Source organism: Fragaria vesca, linkage group LG6, assembly GCF_000184155.1.
Source record: "Fragaria vesca subsp. vesca linkage group LG6, FraVesHawaii_1.0, whole genome shotgun sequence".
NCBI classification, from domain to species: Eukaryota; Viridiplantae; Streptophyta; class Magnoliopsida; order Rosales; family Rosaceae; genus Fragaria; species Fragaria vesca.
In genome coordinates, this window is record NC_020496.1 from 25,845,570 (window position 1) to 25,871,730 (window position 26,161).

A 26,161-nucleotide genomic window follows, 5' to 3' on the forward strand; every position below is an offset into this window, starting at 1 on the left:
TGTTATGATGCGTGGATGAAGGGTTTTCAGTTTTGCAGACCCATTCTGTTCATTGATGCTACCTTCATCACCAACAAATACAGAGGGCAGCTTATTGGTGCATCTGCCAAGGATGCGAATCAAGGTACCTTTTTAGTGAAATGTTTAGTTACATTGGCAGTTTCTTTGATTGTGATAGTTACATAGTTTCCAGGGGCTTCAGTTTTTATTGCTTTGACATTTTTATGTAACTGTTTGATGGATAGTTAAATGACTTGTGTACCTACATTAAGCTACTAATGTAACTATCAATGTATGTAACTATCAATGTATGTAACTATCAATGTATGTAACTATTAATGGATAGTTACTTGACTATTTATTCATGTAACTATCCATGTAACTATGCATGTAACTAATCATGTACCTATCAATGTATGTAACTATCCATGTAACTAAGCATGTAACTATCAATGTATATAACTATCCATGTAACTAAGCATGTAACTATCCATGTAACTATCCATGTAACTAATACAACTCTAAGTCCCAGCATCACAGATGCAGACCTATGAACTGTAGAATCTGAACAAAAAATACACACCAAAAGCAACTTCATAACCCCAAACTAAACAGAACAAAAGCAATGAATAACGAACATTAATCAAACGAAAAAATGAAGCAAAAACAAATGAACAGAATGTCAGTGAACCCTAGATCTTCAAAACCACACCGATATCAAAGTTCGAACTCCCAAACCCCCTAAATCCCTAATCCCATTCCTGAATCCTAGATCTTCAAAAACCTTCAAATTATGTTAATAGGATTTACTGAACCAAAAATAGCAAAATAGTCGAGCTTAAAATACTGTGTAATCAGAAGGAATCAAAAGCAGGAGGTAGAGATTAAGGACTACGAAGATGTTATCTGATTTTTTTCGAATTCTGGTGTTGTGGAGGAATTGTTCTCGACGCCGCCCTCGAGCCGAAGATGAGCCTCGTGTCGACAGTTACTGGGGAGTACGACGGATTCGTCGGAGAGAGATGGATGATGGATTCGCCGGAGACACAGAGAATTAGGGTTTTCAGCGAGATTGGGAGAGGAGCGGTTTCGATAGTTTTGAGGGAAAGTGAAATGATTTTTGAAACGAAAATCAGAGGTGGGGGACTCAGATATGGGGGTAACGGCGTGGATGGGGTAACGGCGTCAGTGGCATAATTCGTAGTTATTTTCATTCTTAGGGGCAACGCTTTAAGAGAACAGTGGCATAGATCGTAATTTTTTTTATTTTCATGGGCAACGCTTTAAGAGATTTAAATAGAGGTACTGTTTTATCATCAATGAATATTTATTAACTGTGTTATCATTTATTACATCTAACTGTACCCTTTTATCATTGGCCCTTCTTTTATTGTGTTTTGATAAAATAATTTTAATTTCTATAGAAATTATAAAATCATAGGAATTACAATTCCATGAATTTAAATTCCATTAATTGAGAATTCCATTATTTGGATTTCATGATGTAGAGTTTTAAAATGATAAGAATTTGTATTTAGACTAACCTCAGTTAAGGGAATTGACAAATGATACTTATTTTATGGGGAATTCAAGTTGGGAATTTAAACTCTCAAATTCTACATTTATTTTCCTGTGGAAATTGCTAATTTCACGGGATAAAAATCCAAACGGGGGTAACAGTCTTAAGAAATTTGGAATTCCTTAGTTTTGATTAAATTCCCGAGAATTCACCCGCATCCAAACAATTTTCTAATTCTATTCTAAATATGACTTAATCAAGAGTTAGAGCCTATATAAAGACACCCTCTATGTTGTATTATTCATTGAATTAATCAATCTATCAAATTATTATCAATTGAGAGTTTTTCTCTTATTTTCTGGTTTAATTCCAGAGTTTTACCTAGCTAAGAGAGCGTAAACTCTCCATCTTTTCTATGGCTTAACGTTTGTTAGCCCCCCGTATTTCCGGTTGCGTTAAAGAGAATGCCCATTTGATATGATCGATTTGTGAAAATCTAAAAGAGAAACTGTTGTTTCCATTGATATATAGCTAGCCGATCACGTATAGATTCTGTTCTACAAGGGCTAGGGCTTACTACATATAATTCAGCCATCATCAGTTTCTGATGCTATCATTAGTTCAACACATAAGTTCCTAATTCCCATTGTTGCGTTAATCCTAAGTTCCTAACCATGGCCAGAAAATGTAGGGTGACATTTTGTTACGAATATAATATATATGGGATTACAAAGGTTTAGGGAGAGGATGATGCCCATAAAGGAACAACTTCCTACGTACACCCCATTGGCAGCTTGTGTAGCAATTATATCTTAATAATAATCAAATAGATAATTGTTATTACATTAATTTAAATATTAATGAAATCATGAGATAATGGAAAAGATTATTCTTGTTCAACTTAAATGACGCCTATTTTGTGAGGAATTCAAGTCATGAATTTAAGCTTTCAAATTCCACGATTATTTTCTAGTGAAAATTGCAAATTCCACGGAATAAAAATCCAAACGGTGGAAAGAGTCCAAAGCAATTGGGAATTCCTCATTTTTTATTAAATTTCCGGGAATTCACTAATATCTAAACACACCGTTTGCTTAAATCCCATAAGCTAGCTAGCCTTAATTTGCGAATTATTTCTTGTTCAAGTAAAACTCATCCAACCACAACTTGTTCGTGAAGAAAAAGAAAGAGAGCTAGGTTTTCTAAACTCGTCCCTATATAACAAGAGGGAAATCAGCCGCTCTTTTAACCAAGCCGTGCAGGCATACAAGGGATATTAATTCTTTCGACAGTTTCAGGTTTGTTCTTGTTCTCGACTTATATATTTCTTTCAGTATTCAAAATTTCCCTTCGCAACCAATTTCTAGGATCCATCAGGAGATTTGATTCACGTAATTTGGTGCTCAATATATAGTTTTGTTTGATGTCTATTATTATTGCATGTTCTAGCTACATATATCATAAATGTATTGCTATATTTGTCTCTTCCTAATTGGTCTTCTTCATGGGATTTCGAATATATAGCTCATCGACTGATCTGAAGATGCTTGAACAATCCGAGATGATTTCACAATTCCAACCTCATGTTGCTGCCCAGCTTGTTGTCACGCCCCGCCAATTTAACAAGGAGTTTCATTGAGCATTTTGATGCAAGCATGGCTCAAGGAGGGTTTTGGAGAGCACATGAGCATTCTAGAAGCATCCGGAATATTATGGAAGGTCTTGGAAGCTTCCGGAAGGATCGGAAAGCATTCGGACAACTCTAGAACTCTCTAGAACCTTAGAGAGTCTCTAGGACAATCCGGAACTCTCTAGAACCCTAGAGAAGCTCAAGGGTCAAGACTACTCCAAAAGTCTCTAGAATACTCAAGGTATCACTTAAAGTTGTATAGAAAACTCTAAAAATCTCTATACTTCTCTATTCTTGTATATGTCCTAGAATTATCTAGAAACCTAGGCAAGGGGGGAGAATGCCTATAAATAGGGAAGCACCCCTCCCATTTCAGGCATAGAGAGTTGGATAGCATTCAAGGTCACTTGTAAAGCTTTATAAAGTTCTCTTAAAGCTTAATACAAGTTCTCTCTTTCAAAGATCTTCTCCCTTCGTTCTGGTGTTCTAGCCAAAGTGTTTGCGTGAGTAAGACTGACTTAGCATAAGGGAAGTGCTAAGGCTAAGCTCGTGACATTGTGCCGGTTAAACTCACTGAAGACAACTATTCACTGTGGATTTCTTTGATGGTCCTTGTCCTTAAGAACTATGACATGTTCAATATGGTTCAAGGAGTAGAGCAACCCTTGACAGAAGACAAAGACCAAAAGTGCATGTACTTCATCTAGCTCACTTTATCGGAGGCCATGCTCTCATACGCAACAGAAGCATGCTCAAGTTCCCGAGCTCTGTAGTTAAAGTTGGAAGAGCAAGGAGAAATTGCGAAACTCCGAGTAATCCAGCTGAGCACTCGCCTCAAAAATCTGAAGAAAGGAAATTTATGGATGTCGGATTACTATAAATCAGCAAACAAATTGTCTGATAAACTCAAGGCTGCCGGATCTCCGGTTCCTGACGGTGATTTTGTTAAGCACGTCCTTAACGGTCTTCCGTCCCATTATGTTGCCTTAATTTGCCAACTCGATCAGAGTTGGAAACGCTGGATCTGATGCTATACCTATGACTCCGGAGGAGCTGCAGCACTTACTTGTGGCTGAAGAAACTAGCCGTAGACGAGAGATATGTCTTGAAGAAACTAGTCGTAGACGACAGATATGTCTTGAAGTCATCATGTTCGGCGCTTTGTTTTCCTTTGGTTGTACGGCTGGTTGTCTCGTAGGTGGGGAAAAGGGTTATAATATAGGTTATGATAATGGTTATGCCGAAGGGCGACGTAGATAATTATCAAAACAATAGAGAAACGCATCAATGGTTTAGTTTCCTGGTGTTTTCGATCAAATTTCTCCTTAGTATAGTCTTTAGGTGATGGGTTTTTTGTTTTTTGTTTTTTTTTCTTTCTGTTGTTATTATAATAGTTTAGAGTGTTATAGTGTTTTTGGGCAAACTATTATGTTGGTGTTTTCGATGAGGCTTATGTCAAGAGTGTTAGTGTTTAGGTAATAGAAGTGGTAAACTATTATGTACTGTTTCGTTGATCAATAAAAGATATTATCATTTTTCTTAAAAAGAAAAGTAGTAGTAGCTAGAGATTACTTTTTTTGTGTGTCAGTATTATTCTTTGTTGATGACTGCCAGAATGATATCCGAACTCTCAAAGCTAGTCATTAAAGTAATACCCGAACTTAGTTTATCTTTTGTATATTGTTCTCGTATCTCGGATCAACTTCTATCATACCTCCATCAATTGTGCAATTGTGATCACGTGTGAGTCACTTGAGCCCAAAGATGAGGAAGAACGTGTGTTTTATGACTTTTATCCTTAGTCTATTTTATCTCGTCACCATCTTTCACTTCTTATCTTCAATTAATTGTACATATAGCCCTAAGAATTACAGTAAAAAGTTTGTTTCCTGCATTTCAAGTTTGGGTTGAGAACGTAACACAATGACTCTAATGTACTAATTCCTTATGTAACTATCTAGTTTGTTGTTAACAAGATTATTCCATTCTAATAAAAAATTAATAAATAAGTGGGTCGGGGCTCCGCAGAAATGCCCAATGCCGAATGAGGGGATACAAATCTTCACAATAGGCAGTTCACCGTCTCCTTCTGATCTTTCAGTAAACAACGTCAATGCTTTTCATCAATGGATAAAACAGAAGTATCATGTTTGCAATGCGGTTCTGTTGCAAGAGCATCATCGCTCTCAAGGAGCTTTTGGAAACACAAAGTACGTGTTAACTCCCCACAACCAGTATAAGGTATTAAACTCCATTTTTATCATTTACATATTCTATTGTCAGCTTCACTCTCCGTTACTTGCTTTCACAAGAACATGTCATGATCATACCTCCAATAGAATTGGACAAAATTTAACAACCTACTTGCAAACAAATTTGATTCCAAATATATCTGGGTTTGTGCTTGATCATAGATAGCTTTTCTTACTTTTTTTTGACAAAGCATAGATCTTTCTCTGCTAATTCTCAGTCTAATAGTTACCCAGAAAATCTTGTTCTGATTCTCTTTAGTTACCCAGTAATTTTGGTGGTGAATAAAGTCTTTACTTGTGTGGATTCTGAACCATTTTCTTTTTCTTTTTCTTTTTAATTAATTTGTTTATCAACTGTTTCTCCTTGCCTTTCTGCAACTTCTTAACTGTGAAGAATATAATTTGGTCAATTGTTAAAGCACATGGAAGGTCCAATCCTCAAGGGCCGGTCAAGTAAACACTACAGATCAGAATTTATTATTTTAACCACGTTTTTTTGACTTTCTGTGTAATTGGTTTTTTATGTGCTTGCCATTTTTTAAATGATGTTCTAGGAGAATTTTTCTTCATGTCTTTAAGAATAAATTATCATGATCAATGTATTCATGCAACGTTTGCTGGCACTCTGTCTCCCTCTATGTAGGTCAATGGTGTTTGCTGCAATGCACATGGACAATGTTATGCATAGACTGTCTTTGTTCATTGTGAAGGATTAGTTAGTGCTTCACAATGAACAAAGACGAAGAACACTGGCTCTTCTGCTTTGGGTCAAGGGATTGTCCTTTGTGTTGCTGTGTTGCTTTGCCTCTGATGGCTTTTACCAATTGGATCAGGATGTTCTTTCAAGGTATGATCTTTCCCTTTGTATGGATGCTGAACCTGTTTTTTCTTTCCCTTTATGTTCATTTTTCTCTTCGTTGTTGTCTCTACCACCCATCAATTTCTGCTTTAAACAGGGCAAAGAAACCATCCAGGCTTTTCTTTCAAATTATTAAACAAGATTTGTAGATTGTGGAAAGTCCAACTCAAAGTCAAATAATCTCTTTCCTTGTCAAGTAAACGCTTATGGAATATGTTCTTATATGTTTTAGTCCAATTTTTTCTAGAATTAATTGTTCCTTTTTCCTTATGACCTGGTAAGCACAAATTTATTAAACCGTTCTGTTCCTGCATCATGACTTGGACTCTGTCTGGTCTCTCTAGGTTGAGGGTTTTTCCTTCCATCCCAAAATAATAAAATATTCCACATTCGTAGAACTTAATTCAGAGTAAGGGTGCAGGTTACATATATAATCATATACAATGTGATGTATTGATTGGTAGTAGTAGCTTGGAGATAGTCAAGATGAAACCCAACATAACCTTTTCCAAGGACAGGAAGAATGATGTCCTAAAAACATTGCTAATCTTTTTGTGTCTGTGGGTTTTCATTATGTTGTTTCTCCCTTGCCGTGCATCTGCTTCTTGTGATCAAGTGGATCGCGACGCACTCTTATCCTTCGATTTTAAGGCCTCATCACCATTGAATTGGTCTGCTTCCTCAGACTGTTGCTTTTGGGAAGGAATAATCTGTGGTCCAGATGATCGAGTCCTGCATCTGTGGTTGCCTGGGAGAGGCTTAAGCGGTTCAGTCTCTCCAGCTATCACCAACCTCACTTATCTCACCCACCTCAATCTTTCGCACAATAGCCTGTTTGGTCTACTCCCGGATGGCTTGTTCTCCTCCCTCTTTAGCCTCCAAGTTCTAGACTTAAGCTTCAATCGTCTCAACGGCCAGTTACCAAATTCACCTACTGAAGCCAGCAAGCTTGAGATTGTAGACTTGTCCAGCAATTACTTCAATGGAACAATCCCATCTGTGGCTTCTGACTCTCTATCCTTTTTCAATGTCAGCAAAAATAGCCTTGCTGGCTCCATTCCTATCTCTGTTTTCTGCAAAAATAGCAGCAACCACAACAACCTCACCTTTTTAGATGTATCCTTCAACAGATTTACTGATCCAATTCCCACTGGCCTTGCCTCTTGTTCCAAGCTCCAGATTTTCCGTGCAGGCTTCAATGCTCTGTCTGGTCGTCTCCCTGATGACATTTTTAGCCTTGCTGATCTCCAACAGCTTTCCCTACCCTTCAACCGCTTATCAGGAAACATTGGCAATGGCATTGTAGGATTAACCAGTCTGAAGATCCTGGAGCTCTACTCAAACCAATTCGTGGGGAATATACCCACCCAAATTGGTAGCCTTGTCATGTTGGAGGATCTGGTCCTCCACAGTAACAACCTCACAGGTGCGTTACCTCCATCTCTCAACAACTGCACAAATCTATCCACCTTGAGTTTGCGTGATAACAACTTAACAGGAGACCTCTCTGCCTTCAATTTCTCTACGTTCCAATTCCTCACCACACTTGACCTTGGCAACAATAACTTCACTGGTAAGTTACCGCAAAGTCTCTACTCGTGCAAGTCATTGACAGCAATTAGATTGGACAGCAATAATCTCCAAGGGCAGATATTACCTGAAATAGTTGCATTAGAATCCCTTGCTTTCCTCTCCATCTCTAACAACAACTTTACCAACGCCACCGGGGCCTTTATGGTTCTAATGGGTTGCAAGAATCTCACCACTCTGGTCCTCACCAAGAGTTTTCTGTTGGAACCTTTGCCAAATGATGAAAGCCTGGCAGACCTAGATGGATTTGACAAACTCCAAGTTCTTGCTATGGGTGGTTGCAAGTTTACAGGTCAAGTGCCCACCTGGATAGCCAAGCTTAAGAATCTTCAAGTCTTGGACCTGTCATATAACCTTATAACCAGCACTGTTCCAGGTTGGTTGGGTAGTCTACCCAAGCTGTTCTACATGGACTTGTCCAATAACCTCCTTACTGGATCATTCCCTGGGGAGCTCTGCGGAATGCCATCTTTGACATCAAAAGAGGCCAACGAAAAAGTGGAACAAAGTTTTCTAGAGTTACCAGTTACTGTGATGTCCAAAAATGGTACTAATCAGCAATACAAGCAGTTCTCTCAACTTCCCCGAGCACTATACCTTGGTTGGAATAGCCTCAGTGGCAATATCCCTATTGAGATTGGTCAATTGAAGTTTCTTCAAGTGATCGATCTTAGCCATAATAACTTCTCTGGTAGCATCCCAGATCAGATGTCAAACCTATCTAACCTAGAGAAATTGGATCTCTCGTATAACCATCTATCTGGTGCAATCCCTGCTTCCCTTACAGCTCTGAATTTCCTTTCTTTCTTCAGTGTTGCATACAATGATCTTCAGGGTTTTGTACCATCTGGGGGTCAGTTCAATACTTTTACCATCTCCAGCTTTGAAGGAAATACAAGATTATGTGGCTATCAAACTGCGCAGCTATCTTGCCTTCGCCTTCTAAGTCCTGCAATCCCTCCTGTATCTTCAGGTACTCAGAGATCTTCAGATAAGACTCTAAGTGCACTCATCTTTGGGATCACTTTCGGCATTTTCTTGGTTTAAATTTTGTTATTGGTATTAGCATTGATGAGTAATGACAACAAATTCCATTACTAAGTTGGTGTAAGAAAAAGAATAGTTCTTCACTGGAATAAGAAGTAGAATTCTTCAGTGCGTGTATGTGATAAAACCTGTTATTGGTATTACATGTTAATGCATATCAGATCTGAAAGACAGAAAAACAGCGTGGGCAGTCAGCCAGTCACAGACGGGGAACAGTATCACAGTTTGGTTCACCAGGTTTTTTTAGTATACAGTTCGTTTTATCGCTCCTTTACCTACTTTCGAATGTGAAGATGTTCAATATCCAACCCTAGGTTTCCGTGATCAACAAAGTAAATCAATCCCCCTTATCAGGAAATTGATATAAAGTTCACCTAAATAGGCATAGACCAACCTGAATTTCAATGGACCTGTGTTCATGGATCTTACCTAAAAGGGGAACTAACTAATAGAATATGACTAATGAGAAGTCCTTCTAGTGAGGACCCTTAAGTTGAGGACTTAGTGATGACTTTCGGTTTATGGTTTAATAGACCCAATTTTCGATCACATTTTGACATCTTATTCGTTCAGTTTTTAGGTTTATATGAGTAGATCATTTCTACAAATTTTCACTCAAATTGGTGTTCGTTAAGATAACAAACTAGATCAAATTAATAGACGAACCAAATCTGTCAAATATAAACCATTCAAGTTCATAATTGATAAATCATACTTATGAATGTCTTAACAATTTTCAATATAGCTGAAAATTTGAAGAAATGATCTACTCATAAATACCTATAAACTGAACGGTTAAGATGTAGATATAAGATCGAAAGGTGGGATAAACCGAAAAGTCATCACCAAGTCCTCAACTTAAGGGTCCTCACTAGAAGGGCTCCCTAATGGGTTAAGATAATTACAAGGTCCGCCTGCTAAGACCAAACTAGCAGCAGCAGACTGCTGGCACAGTCTGAAAGTAAACACTATGAGTTTTAGCACCTACTTTGGAAGCATCCTGGATTTCCGACCCATTATTAGTCACTAGTTTTATTACAATTCATCTTGTGATAGTGCTGTTTCTCTGAAATTGTCGAACTTTTTCTGTCTTTCTTCAAGCACTTGTTCCATCCTTGTAACCATCTGGGGTTAGTTTTGGTTCAGTAACCACATCTTGGTTTGAAGCTAAGTCATTCCAGGATTACTATTTTCAGTTTCTCAAGGGTTTATGTACATAAAACTTGTGATTTAGATTTATAATGGATTGGTTGAGGCATGCACATTTTAAGGAAATGAATTGTGCATTCAACAATACTTTTACTATCAGTTCAAGCTATGTTTTACCAAGTCATCAAGTCTTCATTTATGGTTCAAGTCCAAGACTATTAATCAAATGCAATTCACTGTTATTCATAATCATCTTTAAGATAGGTCTGGATCCAACTCCTGAATTAGGTAGGATAGAAAGGAGTCATGTTTCTTTTTTATCACATTCTGACTAATTACAAAGTTCAACAGCCATGAGCCTAAGACTAACCAGCAGTATCACACTGGAACAGCCTTTCCTGTTTCAGAGTAAACAGTTTTTATATTAAGACCAGGTCTCCATGGAATTTTTCTTTCTTTCCATGTTTTTTACATTAGATAATGTTAATTTGTTTCAGTTTTAAAAGATATTAGTAAATTTCCTTTTCTGGTAGCTTAATAACTTTCCTCCCTCATGATTCTGGTATGTGTTCATCTTAAATACTGATAGTGTCCCTTTCTGATGTGAAAGAATTTTCTATAGAAATACTTCACAATCATATGTTCATGCATTTACAAAAAAAATCACCTGAATTATGTGATTTTCATTATCATACCTAAATATTAATTTTCTGCATTTCATGCTCAGATACAACTGCCTGTATAGATAGGCTCGCTCTAGTTCTCCACAATGAACAAAGGCGAACAACACAGCCTCTTCTCTTTTTGTGACAATATGTTGTCTTTGGCATGATCATGCCTTGCTTTACCTGTGCTGCCCCCTACCAATTGGATCATGAGGCTCTTTGTCCTTGGCCTTCAAGTTTCAAGGTATCATCTTCCCTTTGTATGGATGCTGGACCTGTTTGTTCTATTTCTCCTAAAATTGATGTGTCTTTGTTTTCTCTCTCTAATCTCTACTAGACCCATCAATTTCTGCTTTAACGTTAATTAATTTACTACAATGGGACAATATAACTATAAACAACCCATCAAGCTGTGATTCACATTGAACAAGATTTACAGCTTTTCAGGACGTGGAAGGTCGTCCAACCTTCATGGTAGTAAAAGTTAGCTGACCCTTATTTGGAAACCAAAGGGAAATGAGTGGGAAAGGAAAGTGGTTCCCACATGAAAGGAAAATTGGATGGAAAATTGTTCATTCCCCCCACCCCCAAGGATTCATTTTCCTTTCCCATGTCAAAGGAAAATTCAAAGAATTTATTTCATTTCCTTTCCATTCCTTGAACCAAACTGCAACTAAACGCTTTTGTGATATATTCTCTTTTCTGTTTTTTGATAAGGAAATGTTCTTTTATGTTTCATTCCAGTTTTTGTAATCCATTGTCTATTAATATCTTGGTAAGCACTTTTTTTTTATTATATCAGTCTGTTCATGCAGTATGACTTGGACTCAGTCTTGGGCTCCATTACGTAGAGACCAAACAGTGTTTCCTTAGATACCGCAGTACTTCCACTCGCATAGAATCTCAGACCAAAGGCAGAGGTCAGATTGATATAAAGACATGCTAAATTGGTACCACTGGTTTGGAAATGAATAAGATGGTGCCCAGCAAAGCAACTTTCTCCAAGGACAAGATGAAGGGCATCCCAATGACAAAGCTCATCGTTTTATGGCAGTGGGTTTTTGTACTGCTGTTTCTTCCTTGCAGTGCCTTGGCTGCTTGTGATCAAGTGGATCACAACGCTCTCTTGTCTCTGGCTTTCAAGGTCTCATCACCATTGAACTGGTCTGCTTCCTCCGACTGCCGCCATTGGGAAGGAATACTCTGTGGTCTTGATGATCGAGTAGTTCATCTTTGGCTGCCTGGGAGAGGTTTAAGCAGTACAATCTCTCCAGCTATCACTAACCTCACCTATCTAACCCACCTTGATCTCTCCCACAATTCTCTGTTGGGTGTTCTCCCGGATGGTTTGTTCCAATCCCTGTTTCGCCTTCAAGTTCTGGACTTGAGCTTCAATCGGCTCAACGGCAATCTACCACTTTCATCAGACGATGCCAGCAAGATTGAGATTGTAGACTTGTCCAGCAATTACTTCAATGGAACAATCCCATCGTCGATCCTCATCCCATCCATCGCTGCTGGCTCTCTCTCCATTTTCAATGTCAGCAATAACAGCTTTGCTGGCTCCATTCCCATCTCTGTTTTCTGCAAAAATGGCAGTAAACCCAGCAGCCTCACCATCTTGGACTTCTCCTCCAACAAATTCACTGACCACATTCCCATTGGACTAGGCTCTTGTTCCCACCTCCAAGTCCTTCGCGCAGGATACAATGATCTCTTTGGTCCTCTCCCTGATGACATTTTCAACCTTGCTGATCTCCAAAGGCTCTCTCTGCCTGTCAATCGTTTGTCAGGTCCCATTGGTGATGGCATTGTGCGTTTAATCAACCTGAAGATCTTGGAGCTCTACTCGAACCAGTTCGTTGGGTCAATTCCAGTCCAAATCGGTAACCTTTTCCTGTTGGAAAAGCTAGTTCTTCATAACAACAACCTCACAGGTTCCTTGCCTCCATCTCTTGCAAACTGCACAAATCTATCCGCCTTGAATTTGCGTGTCAACAACTTGGCAGGAGAGCTCTCTTCCTTCAATTTCTCTAATCTCAAACACCTCACAATACTCGACCTTGGTAACAACAACTTCTCTGGTGAGTTACCGCAAAGCCTCTACTCTTGCAAGTCATTGACAGCAATTCGATTTGCCAGTAATCGGCTCAGAGGCCAGATATCACCTGAAATAGTTGGACTGGCATCCCTGGCATACCTCTCCATCTCTAACAACAACCTTACCAATGCCACCGGGGCTCTTAGAATTTTAAGGGGTTGCAGGAATCTGTCTACTCTGGTACTCTCCAAAAGTTTTGTGAATGAACCTTTGCCATATGATGAAGACCTATCAGACCCTGATGGGTTTCAGAATATACGGGTTTTTGCTCTAGGTGGTTGCAATTTCACAGGTCGAGTTCCCACTTGGCTTGGCAAGCTTAAAAATCTTAAAGTCTTGGACCTGTCATTTAACCTCATACATGGTTCTATACCCGGTTCGTTAGGTAGTCTGCCAAACCTTTTCTACATAGATTTGTCCCATAACCTCCTTACTGGAGGATTTCCTAGGGAGCTCTGTGGGATGCCTAGTTTGACATCAAAACAAGGCATCCATCTAGCGGACAGAGGTCGTATAGAGTTGCCGGTCTTTACGATTCCCCAAAATGGAAGTGATCAATACCAGTACAATCAACTGTCCAGCCTTCCCCCCGCTATATATCTCGGTAATAACAACCTCAGTGGCAACATCCCCACCGAGATAGGGCAGTTGCAGGTCATTCTCGTGTTGGACCTTAGTCACAACACCTTCTCTGGCAGCATCCCAGTTCAGATATCTAATCTCACCAACTTGGAGGCGTTGCCTCTCTCCTATAACCTCCTATCTGGTGCAATACCTGCCGCTCTCAATGGTCTGCACTTGTCTTTCTTCAGTGTGGCATACAATGATCTTCAGGGACCAGTGCCATCTGGGGGTCAGTTCAATACTTTTACCAAATCAAGCTTCGAAGGGAATCCAGGATTATGTGCTGCAAATCACTTTTGCTCCCCAAGCCCTCCAAGCCCTCTAGCGTCTGCAGTTACTAAGAGATCTTCATATAAGATTCTTAGAGCGCTCATCTTCGGGATCACTTTCGGCATTGCTTTTCGTATTGGTATTAGTATTGATAACACGAAAATTCCATTAATAGGTTGGTGTGAGAAGAAATTGATTCATCAAACAGGAGAAGTTGATTTAGTGCGTGTTTATTCAGACCTATAATAGGTCGGACTTTCTACTCTTCTACCGGTACTCCCTCGTAACTGCATATTTGTTCTGAAAGAATGAGAAACAGCAATGGCAGACACTCAGACAGGGAGAAAGGTATTTGGTGTTACCAGATTTAGCACAGTTTGTTATTATGGTTCCTTTGCCTATTTTTTGAGTTCATATATGTTAGATAAACCTCAATCACATACTTTTCTGCATATACAGGAAATGAGATCCTATTATCAAGGAAATCGATGTAAATTCACACATACACTACCCGAATTTCACATATCCGGCTACTTTGTTCATATGTTTGTTGCGCTGTGTTAGGTTAGGTAGTGACTTTATTTAGTATGTAGTCCTTATACGCTAGTTTGTTATTATATCAGATTATGACTAATGCATTGTCCAACATCCTCTTGAAAAATAAGGTAAACTGCACTTGTAGTTGCACACTGCTGTCTCTGCCTTCATAAGTAAATGTTCATATGAATTGTTTCTATATGTAATGGTCTTCACTAGTAAAAAGGCAATGTCATTACATGTAATATTCGTTCAAGCTTCCTTCATTGTGTAAACCTAAGGTTCAGAGTATGGTCAATAACTGAGAAGCTCAACCAAGTCATGTACGTAGTATCTCATATATGCCTTGTATGCTAAGCTACCACGTCATTTGATCAAACTTCCAACTTAATACCAGGTCCAACAAGATCAAATTGTCAACTCTCTCTCTCTCTCTCTAGGTCGTTACGCAGTAGGTGTTTACTGCCCTTAATCTGATAATATTAGAACACATTCAGAGGCTGAGAGACATACTGTTTGATGATAATATATGCATATGATTCCATGAGAATATTCGGTGAGGATTGACAGATTGAGGCTCCTCTTGCCATGATCTTCCATAGAGGAATAATACAGATTCTTCTCTACTTGGCTCAATGGATTTTCCTTGCTTGCTTTGCCTCTGGTGCTTGTGACCAGGTGGATCGAGACGCTCTCCTGTCCTTGACCTTCAAGGTATCATCATCTTCCTCACCGCCGTTGAATTGGTCTGATTCAACTGACTGTTGCTATTGGGAGGGAGTAACTTGCAACCAAGATGATGATCATCAACGTATCGTAGCTCTATTGCTGCCTGGGAGAGGGCTAAGTGGTGTAATCTCTCCGTCTATCACCAACCTCACCTGTCTCAGTTACCTCAATCTCAGCAACAACAGCTTTGGTGGAGATATCCCTGTTGAGATTGGGGAGTTGAAGTTTATTTATGTGTTGGATCTCAGTCATAACAACTTGTATGGAAGAATCCCAGATCAAGTTTCAGAACTCACCAACTTAGAGAGACTGGATCTCTCTTATAACCATCTACATGGTAAAATCCCTGCTTCTCTTAAAGCTCTGCATCACTTGTCTTTCTTTAGTGTGGCATTCAATGATATCCAAGGAGTTGTGCCATCTTCTCCAACGCATGGAATAAACTTCTCGGATTGGGTTGACAATCTCTTGTTTGATTTTCTTATTGGGGTTGTGGCATTCATAATTCAAAAGATTGTTGTAGGATGTGTGTTTAAAGAAAAATTTAGAGCAAGTTCTGCAACAGCAACCGTAACAGATGTTAATTTGTGGACCATCCTTTAGCTTGTCCACCTTATCAAAAGTATTGTCACACGTCTTTTTGGCATGTTTGATTTTATTACTGTTAATCAAGATACATGTAGCATTAATTTAGATTATTGGTACTAAAGAGCGGACACGCTAGATGTGAGCGGCAATATGTGCACATATGTATGATGTTAATAAATAAAAATGTTGCACCAACCCTAGAGCTAAATTAGAACAAATTAATTGGAAGGTGTATCACTGTATTTCACCAACAATCTGTCATTTTACAATAGAACGCGGCTCTGAAACACATAAAGAAACTAGTAAAAACTGAAGCTAAATTCTCAGCCTCCTGAAGAAAATTCCTTACTAATAATAATTCATTGTCAAGACCTTGAGATTTGTAGATCAAACCATAATGTGTGGAAAATTTGCAATCCAAGAATGTATGGAAGCGGCATAAAACTCAACCTAAAATACGAAACTTGTCAAGTCGCGCAATTGCGATACTCACAGCATGGTTACCCCGGCACTCTATAGAATGTAGAAGTTACCAATCTAACTGGAAAGTAAAAGCAGCACACAAAAATGGAGCACAATATCGACAGAAAATGTGCCAACTGACCCGACCCGTCTACTGACCTGGGCTTTCAAGTATGTACCAGCTGACCCGACCCGGTTGATTTGAGACTATTTTACCCCTTATTGTCCACCTTATCTCCTCGCATAAACCCTTAAAACTCAAACATCCCCAATTGACCATTTCTTAAACCCTCTCCAATGGAACAACCACTGACCCCAAACTCCAACCCCCAAAAACCCACCAAATCCACAGACCCAAATGCCCTCAAGAGAAAGCTGCCCACCCCACAAGAGCTCGTCTCCCACTATGAGTCCCAAGGGATGGACACCCAAGAAGCCTCCCTCAAGGTCATAGGGGACCTCCAGACTGCCCTGTTTAGGGTCATATCCTCTGGAAGAGGCAGAAAGGACAAGCTTTTGGCTGAGACTGCAAGAAAGGCTGACACCACCAACAACAGCCTTGCCATTTTGAACATGAAGCTTGACTCCAAGCCTGGCTATGGTGAGTCTTTTGCTATTGGGGTTGCTTCTGGGCTCACCTTGCAAGGCATTGGGAGTGTTCTGCCTCATGTAATCAAGGGTTTTGGGGATATCTGGAATTCTGTTAGGAATGTCAATAAGGAACATCCTTGAATGGGTTTTGTTTCTTGGGTTTGTGTAATTCCTTACTTGTTTTCAATGTGGGATGTTGAGTTTATTGGGGTACTTGAATATGTAAGGGAGTTGTGTGGGAAATTGTGTTTTATTGATGTGAAATGAGGGTAATTTTCCCATTGGAAAGTTGAGGTTACTTTTGTTTTGGTCTAGCAGAGTACAATTGTATGTGGTGATGATCTTCTGCTTGTGAATTTTAGTTCCCCTATAATTGGGATTTAAGGGAATAGGGTTTGCAAGTGGATTCATAAAATTTGATACTTGAGTCTGGAAGGTTGTTGACTAGTTTTACTTCTCTTATCTGAAAATCAATCTGGTTCAAATTTCGACTGAAAGTGTTTTTCTTTTAGAGTTAACTCCGGCAGAGACTGACAATAGCTGCAGAAAATGAAGCCAAGCATACTCAAGTTGGCTAAAATCATATGAATCATTTGCGTTTCAGAATTTGTTCGACTTTACATGCTTTTTGTGCTAAATACTTATTTAAGGTTAGATTTCATTTTTATGTAAAAGACTTCACAAAATCAGAAGAATATAAAAAATGATCCAAACCTATCATCTGTTTATTCACAGCTCAGCTCGTCTTTAGTGTTCTTGGACCAAAAGTCTCCAGTTCTATACAAGTAAACTCAATGTTCTAAACGTGGTAATACAAGAAGCCTTTTGATTACAATTTTTGTTACAATGAAGAGAATTGATCCTCTTTATCTATCCTAGTCCTGACTCTCTTCCCATTGGCTCATGTGTTCCAATTTAGGGGCACATTCTACTTCAAGATTGTGGACATCACCTTGAATACCGATCTACAAGTGCCTTGGCATTCTCTGGTGCAAAAAACCGTGCCTGCACACACACAAAATCATGATTATAGCGACACACTGTTACACAAGCTCACACGTATGCACTAGTATCACATCTACTTAATAGAATAGTTGCTAATGTACAAAATAATGAGATCAAGTTTGTTTACAAAATACAAAAGAAAGTTTTTATGTTTATCACCCTTCAGAAAATTGAGAGTACCATAGGGCTCTCTTCATATCCTAACAATTGTACTCAACACAACAGTGGAAGGAATCAAGATAACTGACAACTTACTTTGTGCTGTAGCATATTGCTGCAGTCACAATACTGTCAGACCATTTGTAAACCCAATTAGGTAGGAAAATGTTCACATGAAATTTAAGCCACTCAAAGCCATTTCTTGCAGAAAATTTTATAGATGGAACATACGACTTCCCTAATCTGTATCTCTGGTGTGTAAGCACATATCACTACAGATATAGACTTCATCTCACACTAGTCATTCATAAATTTGCATGCATAATCATCCTCTCTTCACATGTAATGCCGGTGTGCCTATGTGTGCATGTGTAAACATATTTCAGGTGCCAATTGGCATTCAAAAGTATAGTTCAGGTGCCAATAGGCGTTCATAAATACCTGTATGAACATCCGCTCTGCCTCTCCACCTTTACCATTTTCTCTTAATATAATTCCCTGCAGAGGCATTAAAGGAATAAACCTTTAAGAAACCAACAAAAAATGAATCACCACAAAAGAAAAAGAGAAAAAGAAAAACCTTAGCTAAGTAACCACGGAAGTCATTTGGATGACTAGAGATGAGCCTATCATAGACAGAGACAGCATCACTGACATGGCCCCAATCTGAATAGGCTTTTCCAAGAAGTAATTCGACCTGATTGTTCATGACAAAATTGAAAATACAAAAGTAAATAGAGGAAACAGAATCAGACTTTGGACAGAACCAATTGAACCCAAAACACAACATCTGATAGCTAAATTAACTCAAACAACATTTCAAACCTTAAAAAGAAGAGAAATTTGCAAGATTAAGTCGGGATATTATATATGAATAGTTAAATGGTCAAAAGATTCTAACTCTGTTTGGTTTCATCTGAGTCTTATTCAATTTAAAAGACAAAGTGCAAAGTAGCCATTTCAGTGGTGCCAAAATATGTAAATGTCAGTGAGGATAGGAGACTCACTTGAATGGGATCCACCTGCATTCCAGTCATACTGCTTGCTGCCTTTGTTTCTGGGTTGTCTGCATCTAAACGTGATCGAGAGGCGAGAAGAAATTGGACAGCCTGCAAACAGAAAGGCGGAAGAAGACAAGTCTGATTTTGTTCTTTTGGATAAAAGATAAGTCTGATTTTACTAGTTATAAGAAAACTGATAATCTAGGAGACAACTGAGAATCAAAACCTCAAAAGATATAATCCAACAAACAATTAGAGCAATACATTACTATTCCTCCAGTATGACAACCATGTTTCTTTGATTACAGAATTCCAGACTCAGAGCTGCTACAGTATGCAAAATTGGGCAAGTTCAAGAATATCAATTAGCATAATCTAGAGCATGTAACTTTTTTTTTTCTTTTGGTGAATTAGAGCATGTGACTTATCTACATGCTTGATACCATTGAAGATATTCTCTTTTTGACAGCACTCTAAACAACATGGACATTGACGAAAGACTGCAACAAGAATGCAATGGCGGTAAGTATTCTGAAATGACGTTAGCATAAAAGAAAAGGACCAATTGAAAACCTCATCTGGTCTTTTAGCAGCAAGTAATGCATTTGTAAGGCCACGCATAACTTCAAAATTGAGATCTTTGGACACCTGCCACAAAATAACAGAACATTCATGTCAGGCATTTTATTGAACTTTGTGAATAGGTGGTATGATGAATATCATCAGAAACCAAATTATATGAATGCACTTCCCTGATAAGGATTATTTGAAATCTATCTCAACCAAGCTCTTTCAACTGATTCTTAGATGAAGTTAGCTGTGCTTAGTGTGCAAAGTTGTCAGAAGACTGACCTTGGAAGAAACCTTATATGCAGCAACACTCCCTTCATAATCTTTGAGCTCATATTTTACTTCTCCAAGCAAACGAAAGACTTCAGGATCACTTGGTTTTTCCTGTCCCACCAAAAAAAAAAGGGTTACTAAGAAGCTATCAGCAGGAGAAATCTCAATAAGCAATTTCAGCACCCCTTTCCACGTACAATGTGGTCTTATAAATCCAAGAGCAAAGAGTGAGAACAAACCTTAGTTAAGTCCTCAAGCAGAGTGGAAGCCCGAGAATATTCTCCTAATTCTGCCAAAGTTACTGCAGCTCCCTGCAAAGCCCCAAAAAAAACACTGAAAATGGCTGCCAGAGAATATTTGATGGCATACCAAAACTATAAGTGATCAAAGTAAGACATTCACAGTTTTCCTTACTCCTTAGATTGTTCTTAATTGCAATTCTATAAAAACGTAGCTTCTTTCTTCTTAGTTGTATGTTTGTTTGGCCAATGTTCAAGGATAATAACGAAAGGTATAAGAAAACCATTTATTATCCGCTTTTTCCCAACTGTCCCTTTTGCTGATGTTCTACGATTAGTGATCAAAATAATACACATACTAACAATTGGATAGGAATAGGTTGGGTTCAAACTCCTTATACAATTCTATCTTTGACATAAATTTAAGAGAAAAAAAAACTGTAAATTTTTGTACCATCATTGAACTTCTAATCTTCTAAGTAATGTTACTATGTAACAAACACAACATTTGAATTGCATTGATGTGTGAACTTATTGGTACACTGCAATGCGAACTGGCATAAACATTTGGTCTCATATTGGTCATCCCATGATCAAACATGAAATCGGGAACAATATCCTTTTACATTACTTCAAAACCAAAACGAGTATAAGTAGACATTAACTAAATGGAAACATGGTAAAAGTAAAACCTGGATATCTAAACTTTGAATTTAAGCAGTAGTAGGATTCAACAACCAAGGAAGAAAGCTCCAAAGCTGTGTAATACGATACGACTCACCTCAAGAGCAGTTGGATCTTTTGGGCTGTTACTAAGTGTTGCTTCATATTCTTTCAGCCTAGTCTGCCACAAAATCAAAGTATAATTGCTAATGAGATGATACAATTAGTGATGTATAATATTGTTCCTATCACTACTATCATCAATACTTCATTGCATTTATTATACTATCACTAATGCTACTAGTGATATTATTCTGGGATTGTGTGTATGAATCAACCACCGTCTGTCCTGTCAAAGCAGCCCGAATCTATCTTTTCTAATTCTTTTCTCACTAGTTTCTACTCTCTTTCCCTCTGTTACATAGTTACATATCAGAAGCACTTCTCCATAGCTACATCAGCTCAATGATTTAGATTTTATACACATTTCAGCAATTATCTATTCTCAAGTGATAAGACAAAAAGTTTCTAAAAAGAACAAATATACTAAACAGAAAAGACTAAAGATCTTTATGTTTGAACAGTACCTGAAGTGACGCTTTCTCTTCTTCGGACAGTTTATTACTGGTTAGTGCAGCATCCTCAGTAGGACTAACACTGAAAACTTGAAACCATATCGAAATGAAATCACTCCTCTCGAATTACTTAACAAACAACAGCTAGAATAAAATACTATAAAAAGGGCATAAAAAAACAATAAAAGTAGTTTCAACCTCTAAATGCAATACGTAAAATCAAGTAGTCATTTAAGTGGAAGAAAGATCGAAGAACAAAGTATTCAAATCTTTTAAACTTCAATCTACTATGTCATACCTGCTGGAAGGAAGAAAGTCCCCCAAAGCAAAAACCAACCCAAATACCAATACTGCTACACCTACTCCAATCTATTCCATGAGACACACTAATCAGTTACATATGTGCCTTGAACATTGATTATATGGGTTAGACAGCACATAGCATAACAAGTTTACCTGTGCTCCAAGTCCAATTTTTTTCTTCTCCGATTTGACAGGTGCATCATAGTCAATTGCTCCATATTCCTCTTTTTCAACTGTTTTTTTCTGCTGAAGTGCTGAACTGAATGTTCCACATAAGGCATGATACTTAAAGGAAATTTTTCTTAAAAACATTATGCACATAAAACCATCCAATCAGCTACTATGTGAATGATGCAGTACAAACACAGCCGTACATATCGCTGCAATAGCATGGAACGAGGCATAAAAATGACATGATTACTGACTTTTTTATATACATATACATATATATGATGTTAGGTAATGCTGAATGATGAAAAGTGAGAAGGAAATACCGTCCGCTTCACTGAGTACAATAAAGGGTTAGTTGACATGCAAGTGAAGTATACATTACTTGGGCAGTTAGTATGGTTCCTTAGTTTGCAGTACTTCCCAACCATTTATGAAAACTAAATATTCAAAACAGTAATCAAGACTATCTTTTGACCTCTAAGAAAAAATGCGTTTATACCTTCTAACTGCTTCCAGACGTTCCTCAAACTCAAGGTCGCCAAGATTTCTCTTAACCTTCCCATCAAATCGGGAACTTAATCCAGGCGCCTCTACAAAGAAAAATATCACCTTGAGTTGTGAATGAAATAAAACCAAAGAATAGAAGGAGCATGTCTTATTAATCAACAAGAGACCGTGACTACGAAATGACAAATGAGGCATGATAACATGATTGTCCACAAAACACAAACATGTCCAAGCCACAAAGTTACTCAAGAATTTTGCAAAACATTTGAACAAAGGCAAGTTACTACTAGCCAAAGTTTAAGTGCCAGTTTCAGATACAAACATACAAGTATGCAAGAGAAACAGCATGAGAAGACCCTGGTCTTTGAATTCATTCAAACAATAGCTCTTAGCGAAAACCGATCAAGCCTAGATTTAAAATTTCTTTAAGCAATAATTAGTTCTCACGAATACTAATCCACTTACGATTTGTAACAGACCGGTTAGTGGTTGATTTCCTGCACAAGGGAATAAACAGAATATCACTCAAAGATCAAGCTTTGTGAAACCATTTGATAATAGCAATAAATATTTACCAAAACAAACAGCTGCACGATTCAAACACTACAAAAACATCAACCAGGTAGCCAGAAGTTCCCTACACATTTGCATTAGCCATATATGCATTTCTATAATCTACTAATTAACTGAAACCCCAAAAACAACAAGAACCCAAATTAAGTTCATACATCACACAAGAAAAGAAACCAAACTAGAAAGCGTAAAATGCATTCAAAGAATGTACCCTTGTTGAAAACCAGTTCCTTTCTGATCAACTGAGGTAGTGGCCTTGTTTGTCTGAGAGTGTTGAAACAAACTTGAACTCAGAGGAAACATAGTTTAATAAAACATTTAAGGAAAAGGTTCAATCTTTAGAGACATGTATAGTACCTGGTTGAGGTTGTTCTTTTTCTTGCTCTTGTTGTTGGTTTTGGTTCCAAACCCGGGTCTGGGCTTCGAAGAATCAGCGCATTGAATTCGAAGCATATGGAAACGACAAGTCGTCACCGCCGTCGTTGTTGCTGCGGCGATGAACATGGTTGTTCTCAGATTTGTGGCTATGGCTTTGCTGTGTTCTGTTCTAGTTTCGGTGCCAAGCCATCAGTTGTTCACTTGTTTGAGAGACCATAGCCTTCAAATGTGGGGCCCTCTAGATAAGATCTTTTGACACGTCAAAAACACTAGTTAATGTAACGATTTGGGAAAGAAATCAATCGTCTTCTCAAAAAAAAAAAAAAAAAATACAATCTTAATTTATACTCACATTGTTTGATGTTTGAGGCTTTAGAGCTAGTTCCTAATTCTTAGTTGCTCACATTAAGTCGATTCAATTGAATTCGAATAATTAACTCTAACAAGTTTTTTATCGATCGATCTACTCTAATATTTATCTTTTTCACATCAATCTAAAGATGTACATATAAAATATGTATGATCTAATTATGAATTGTCGAGAATAAGTCGCAATCCCAAAAACAAAAACATCAATTGATCCGCATGTCTACCTTGACTAACCGTGTAAACCCTAATTGCTGGAGAGATAGATTCAAAACATGTTGAAGAGAAATATTGCTTCATTTGCCTTAAAAGTGCCGAACTTGTAACCAACCTGGCTACCTACTAAGTCCAACGACCGGGACCGTCAGTGTTACAAACAGTCCTCACTCACTGATTCTAAGAATGGTAAAACTACTCTATTCAGTATAAGCATATACATAATGGAGATCATAGATCTTTCTTGTATAATGGAGGTCTAATTCCTCAACTTATATATGGGAATGCAGTGTTGGGAGTCGATCAGGTTCTGAAACAATAAAATTTATCTACGTTTATCTACTAAAGGCAAAAAAATCATATATCAATTAGAACTAAGCAGCAATGTTGATTGGGATTTGGGAGGAGAAACTAGATCACCATGCTGAGCATCACCATGCTGAGCATGCATTGGCATCGCCGCATTGCTACTTCCAAGTTGACCGAAACCTAGATCGATCTCAAGCTGCATCTTCAAAACCAATATTCATGCCAGCAGACTCATATCGATCAGTATATTCTCACTTAACTCTTGTACACAATCAGCCAAAATTATGGGAAAATTAAGTTTCCATAACTTCGATCTTATCACCCTTGAACTTCCAAGTACGTAGCATGATAACTCGATTCAGAAACTGACCAACTGCTAGTGAAAATAGCTAGGATCAAGCAAATTACTATCTAACTAAATAGATTCTACTAAGTATTCTTCTCTTCTTTGTGCACAACTGCATGCACACGCCTCCATATATTATGGCGTTGTAAGCCCAAACAAAATAGATATAGATACTCATATATGTATATTTCTGGTGCCACAAAAATCATGAGATTATATACTTCTCATGATGAATTTTCCACCATGCCAGAAAGAATAATTTACGGAAAGTACAAGGAAATTAATCTAGCTAATAGGCTGTGTATGTGTGATTGCACATCTGTATAGATATACAGTACGAGGACTGGATTTCTCTATATGTACATGTCCGCATATATACCCAAAAAAAAATGTACCAACATCGACGTCCTCAAAGAAAACATCGAAATAATTAACATCAATTATATCAATGTATGAGATTAAACTTCACAAGTAACAATTACAAGCAGCAACAGCCAGCACAGATGAAATCAAAGAGGAGAAATGAAATAAGAATAATTAGTTTTTCTTAGAGCCGCAATTAGCCAGGCCCGGCCAATTAATTCAACTAATGATACGAATTCGAAGCAAATTAATGAAGATTTCATATCTCACAACGTCCATATCATTAACTAATCGAGCCCCATTATGCTTTCTCCGTCAAAGGTTCTCTAAGTCCATCAACAAATTGACCATAAGCATTGCCGTCTTCCATCTTGCAATCAAAATGATGAGTACTCACCTCAGAAATTGTCTTCAGGAACTGGTCGAGCTCTAAGCCACCATACCTCTTCTCATCCTTCTGAAGCAAATGCAGTACTTCTTTGAAGAACTCAACATCGCATGGCAACACTATCCCTCCACTGATCTTGAACCCGAATTCCTCTCCCGATTTCTCAAGAAGAGCCACAAATATCGGATATTTGAGGAATCGGGTAGGAATCAAGAACCGGGTTCGGTCCCATCCGACATAAACAGGAAGGAAGCCAGAGGGAGTGGGGTTGGATTTACCATTGACGACGCTTATGGCTTTCCACAGCTTCATCACTTGTTTGAGTTGGATGGCTTGCCGGATTGTTTTGGAACTTTTGCTTGTGCAGGTGGCCATGGAGAATTGAGGAAATTAAGATACAGAAAGGGATGGTAATCCAAGCTAGTCCTTCACAAAAGTGCCTGAATGTTTAATGATTGCCTATACGATGACAGAAGAGAATCTGAATTTATGTTGGTAAAACTCAGGAAAGTGAGAAATATATATAATGTTTCCAAAGAGGACTAATATTGCATTGCTGGAATATCCATGCACATATAGAATACATTTAATTAAGTTTGAATAGTCTTTAGAGTAATGCAAGCTTAGCATTCAGTAGCTCAAGATACAAATGCCAAAATAACTGTCACCCTATTTAATGTTGAAATCTGAATTGAATGGGCTAGCTAACCATACCCAATTACATGCATGATGTATGTATCTAGGATATTATTCATAATATAGAGATTCATCTCTATATTCAGAAAACTAATGAACTTTCATACTATTTAGATTACGACTCATTTATATATATATAGAGGTCGGATCAGGAGCGGACGTCCGCACCGGCCTTAAAGTGTGGACGTCCGTCCATTCTCCACCCTCCGACGCCGGCGACGGCGCGCCTCCACCCCAGAAGACTCCAGCAGCGTCTCCGACCATTTTCCCTCCCCAACGAGTCCATTCTTTTTCAGTTTTCTGGCAAGATCACCCAAAACTTCAAACAAAGTCGATCTCGCCGGAAAACTGGAAAAAAATGGACTCGCCGGGGAGGGAAAGTGGTCGGGGACGCTGCTAGAGTCTTCTGGGGTGGAGGCGCGCCATCGCCGGCGCCGGAGGGTGGAG

The 26,161-nt window shown here is 38.3% G+C and overlaps 5 protein-coding genes across 5 annotated transcripts; 3 read left to right on the forward strand and 2 right to left on the reverse strand.

Moving 5' to 3' along the window:
* The first annotated feature begins 6,833 nt into the window (after positions 1-6,833).
* On the forward strand, positions 6,834-9,040 carry LOC101308694 (tyrosine-sulfated glycopeptide receptor 1-like). Its single transcript, XM_004303751.1, has one exon. It carries the CDS (start codon positions 6,834-6,836, stop codon positions 8,895-8,897), a length of 2,064 nt encoding a protein of 687 aa, XP_004303799.1. The 3' UTR covers positions 8,898-9,040.
* A 2,647-nt stretch (positions 9,041-11,687) lies between these two features.
* On the forward strand, positions 11,688-13,952 carry LOC101303056 (tyrosine-sulfated glycopeptide receptor 1-like). The gene has a single exon (XM_004305751.1). The coding sequence runs from the start codon at positions 11,688-11,690 to the stop codon at positions 13,950-13,952; it is 2,265 nt and encodes a 754-aa protein (XP_004305799.1).
* Positions 13,953-16,283: 2,331 nt separating this feature from the next.
* LOC101308986 lies at positions 16,284-16,953 on the forward strand. Its single transcript, XM_004303752.1, has one exon. The coding sequence runs from the start codon at positions 16,320-16,322 to the stop codon at positions 16,752-16,754; it is 435 nt and encodes a 144-aa protein (XP_004303800.1). The 5' UTR covers positions 16,284-16,319; the 3' UTR covers positions 16,755-16,953.
* A 592-nt stretch (positions 16,954-17,545) lies between these two features.
* LOC101309273 lies at positions 17,546-23,229 on the reverse strand. The gene is made up of 15 exons (XM_004303753.1): positions 23,010-23,229; positions 22,864-22,916; positions 22,545-22,576; positions 22,072-22,162; positions 21,555-21,660; positions 21,397-21,467; positions 21,111-21,180; positions 20,642-20,704; positions 19,861-19,932; positions 19,631-19,732; positions 19,352-19,426; positions 18,785-18,886; positions 18,358-18,474; positions 18,219-18,275; positions 17,546-17,618 (listed from the first exon to the last, which is right to left on the reverse strand). The coding sequence occupies exons 1-15, from the start codon at positions 23,154-23,156 to the stop codon at positions 17,562-17,564; spliced, it is 1,215 nt and encodes a 404-aa protein (XP_004303801.1). The 5' UTR covers positions 23,157-23,229; the 3' UTR covers positions 17,546-17,561.
* A 1,702-nt stretch (positions 23,230-24,931) lies between these two features.
* Positions 24,932-25,393, reverse strand: LOC101303352 (indole-3-acetic acid-induced protein ARG7-like). Its single transcript, XM_004305752.1, has one exon. The coding sequence runs from the start codon at positions 25,391-25,393 to the stop codon at positions 24,932-24,934; it is 462 nt and encodes a 153-aa protein (XP_004305800.1).
* Between the last annotated feature and the right edge of the window lie 768 nt (positions 25,394-26,161).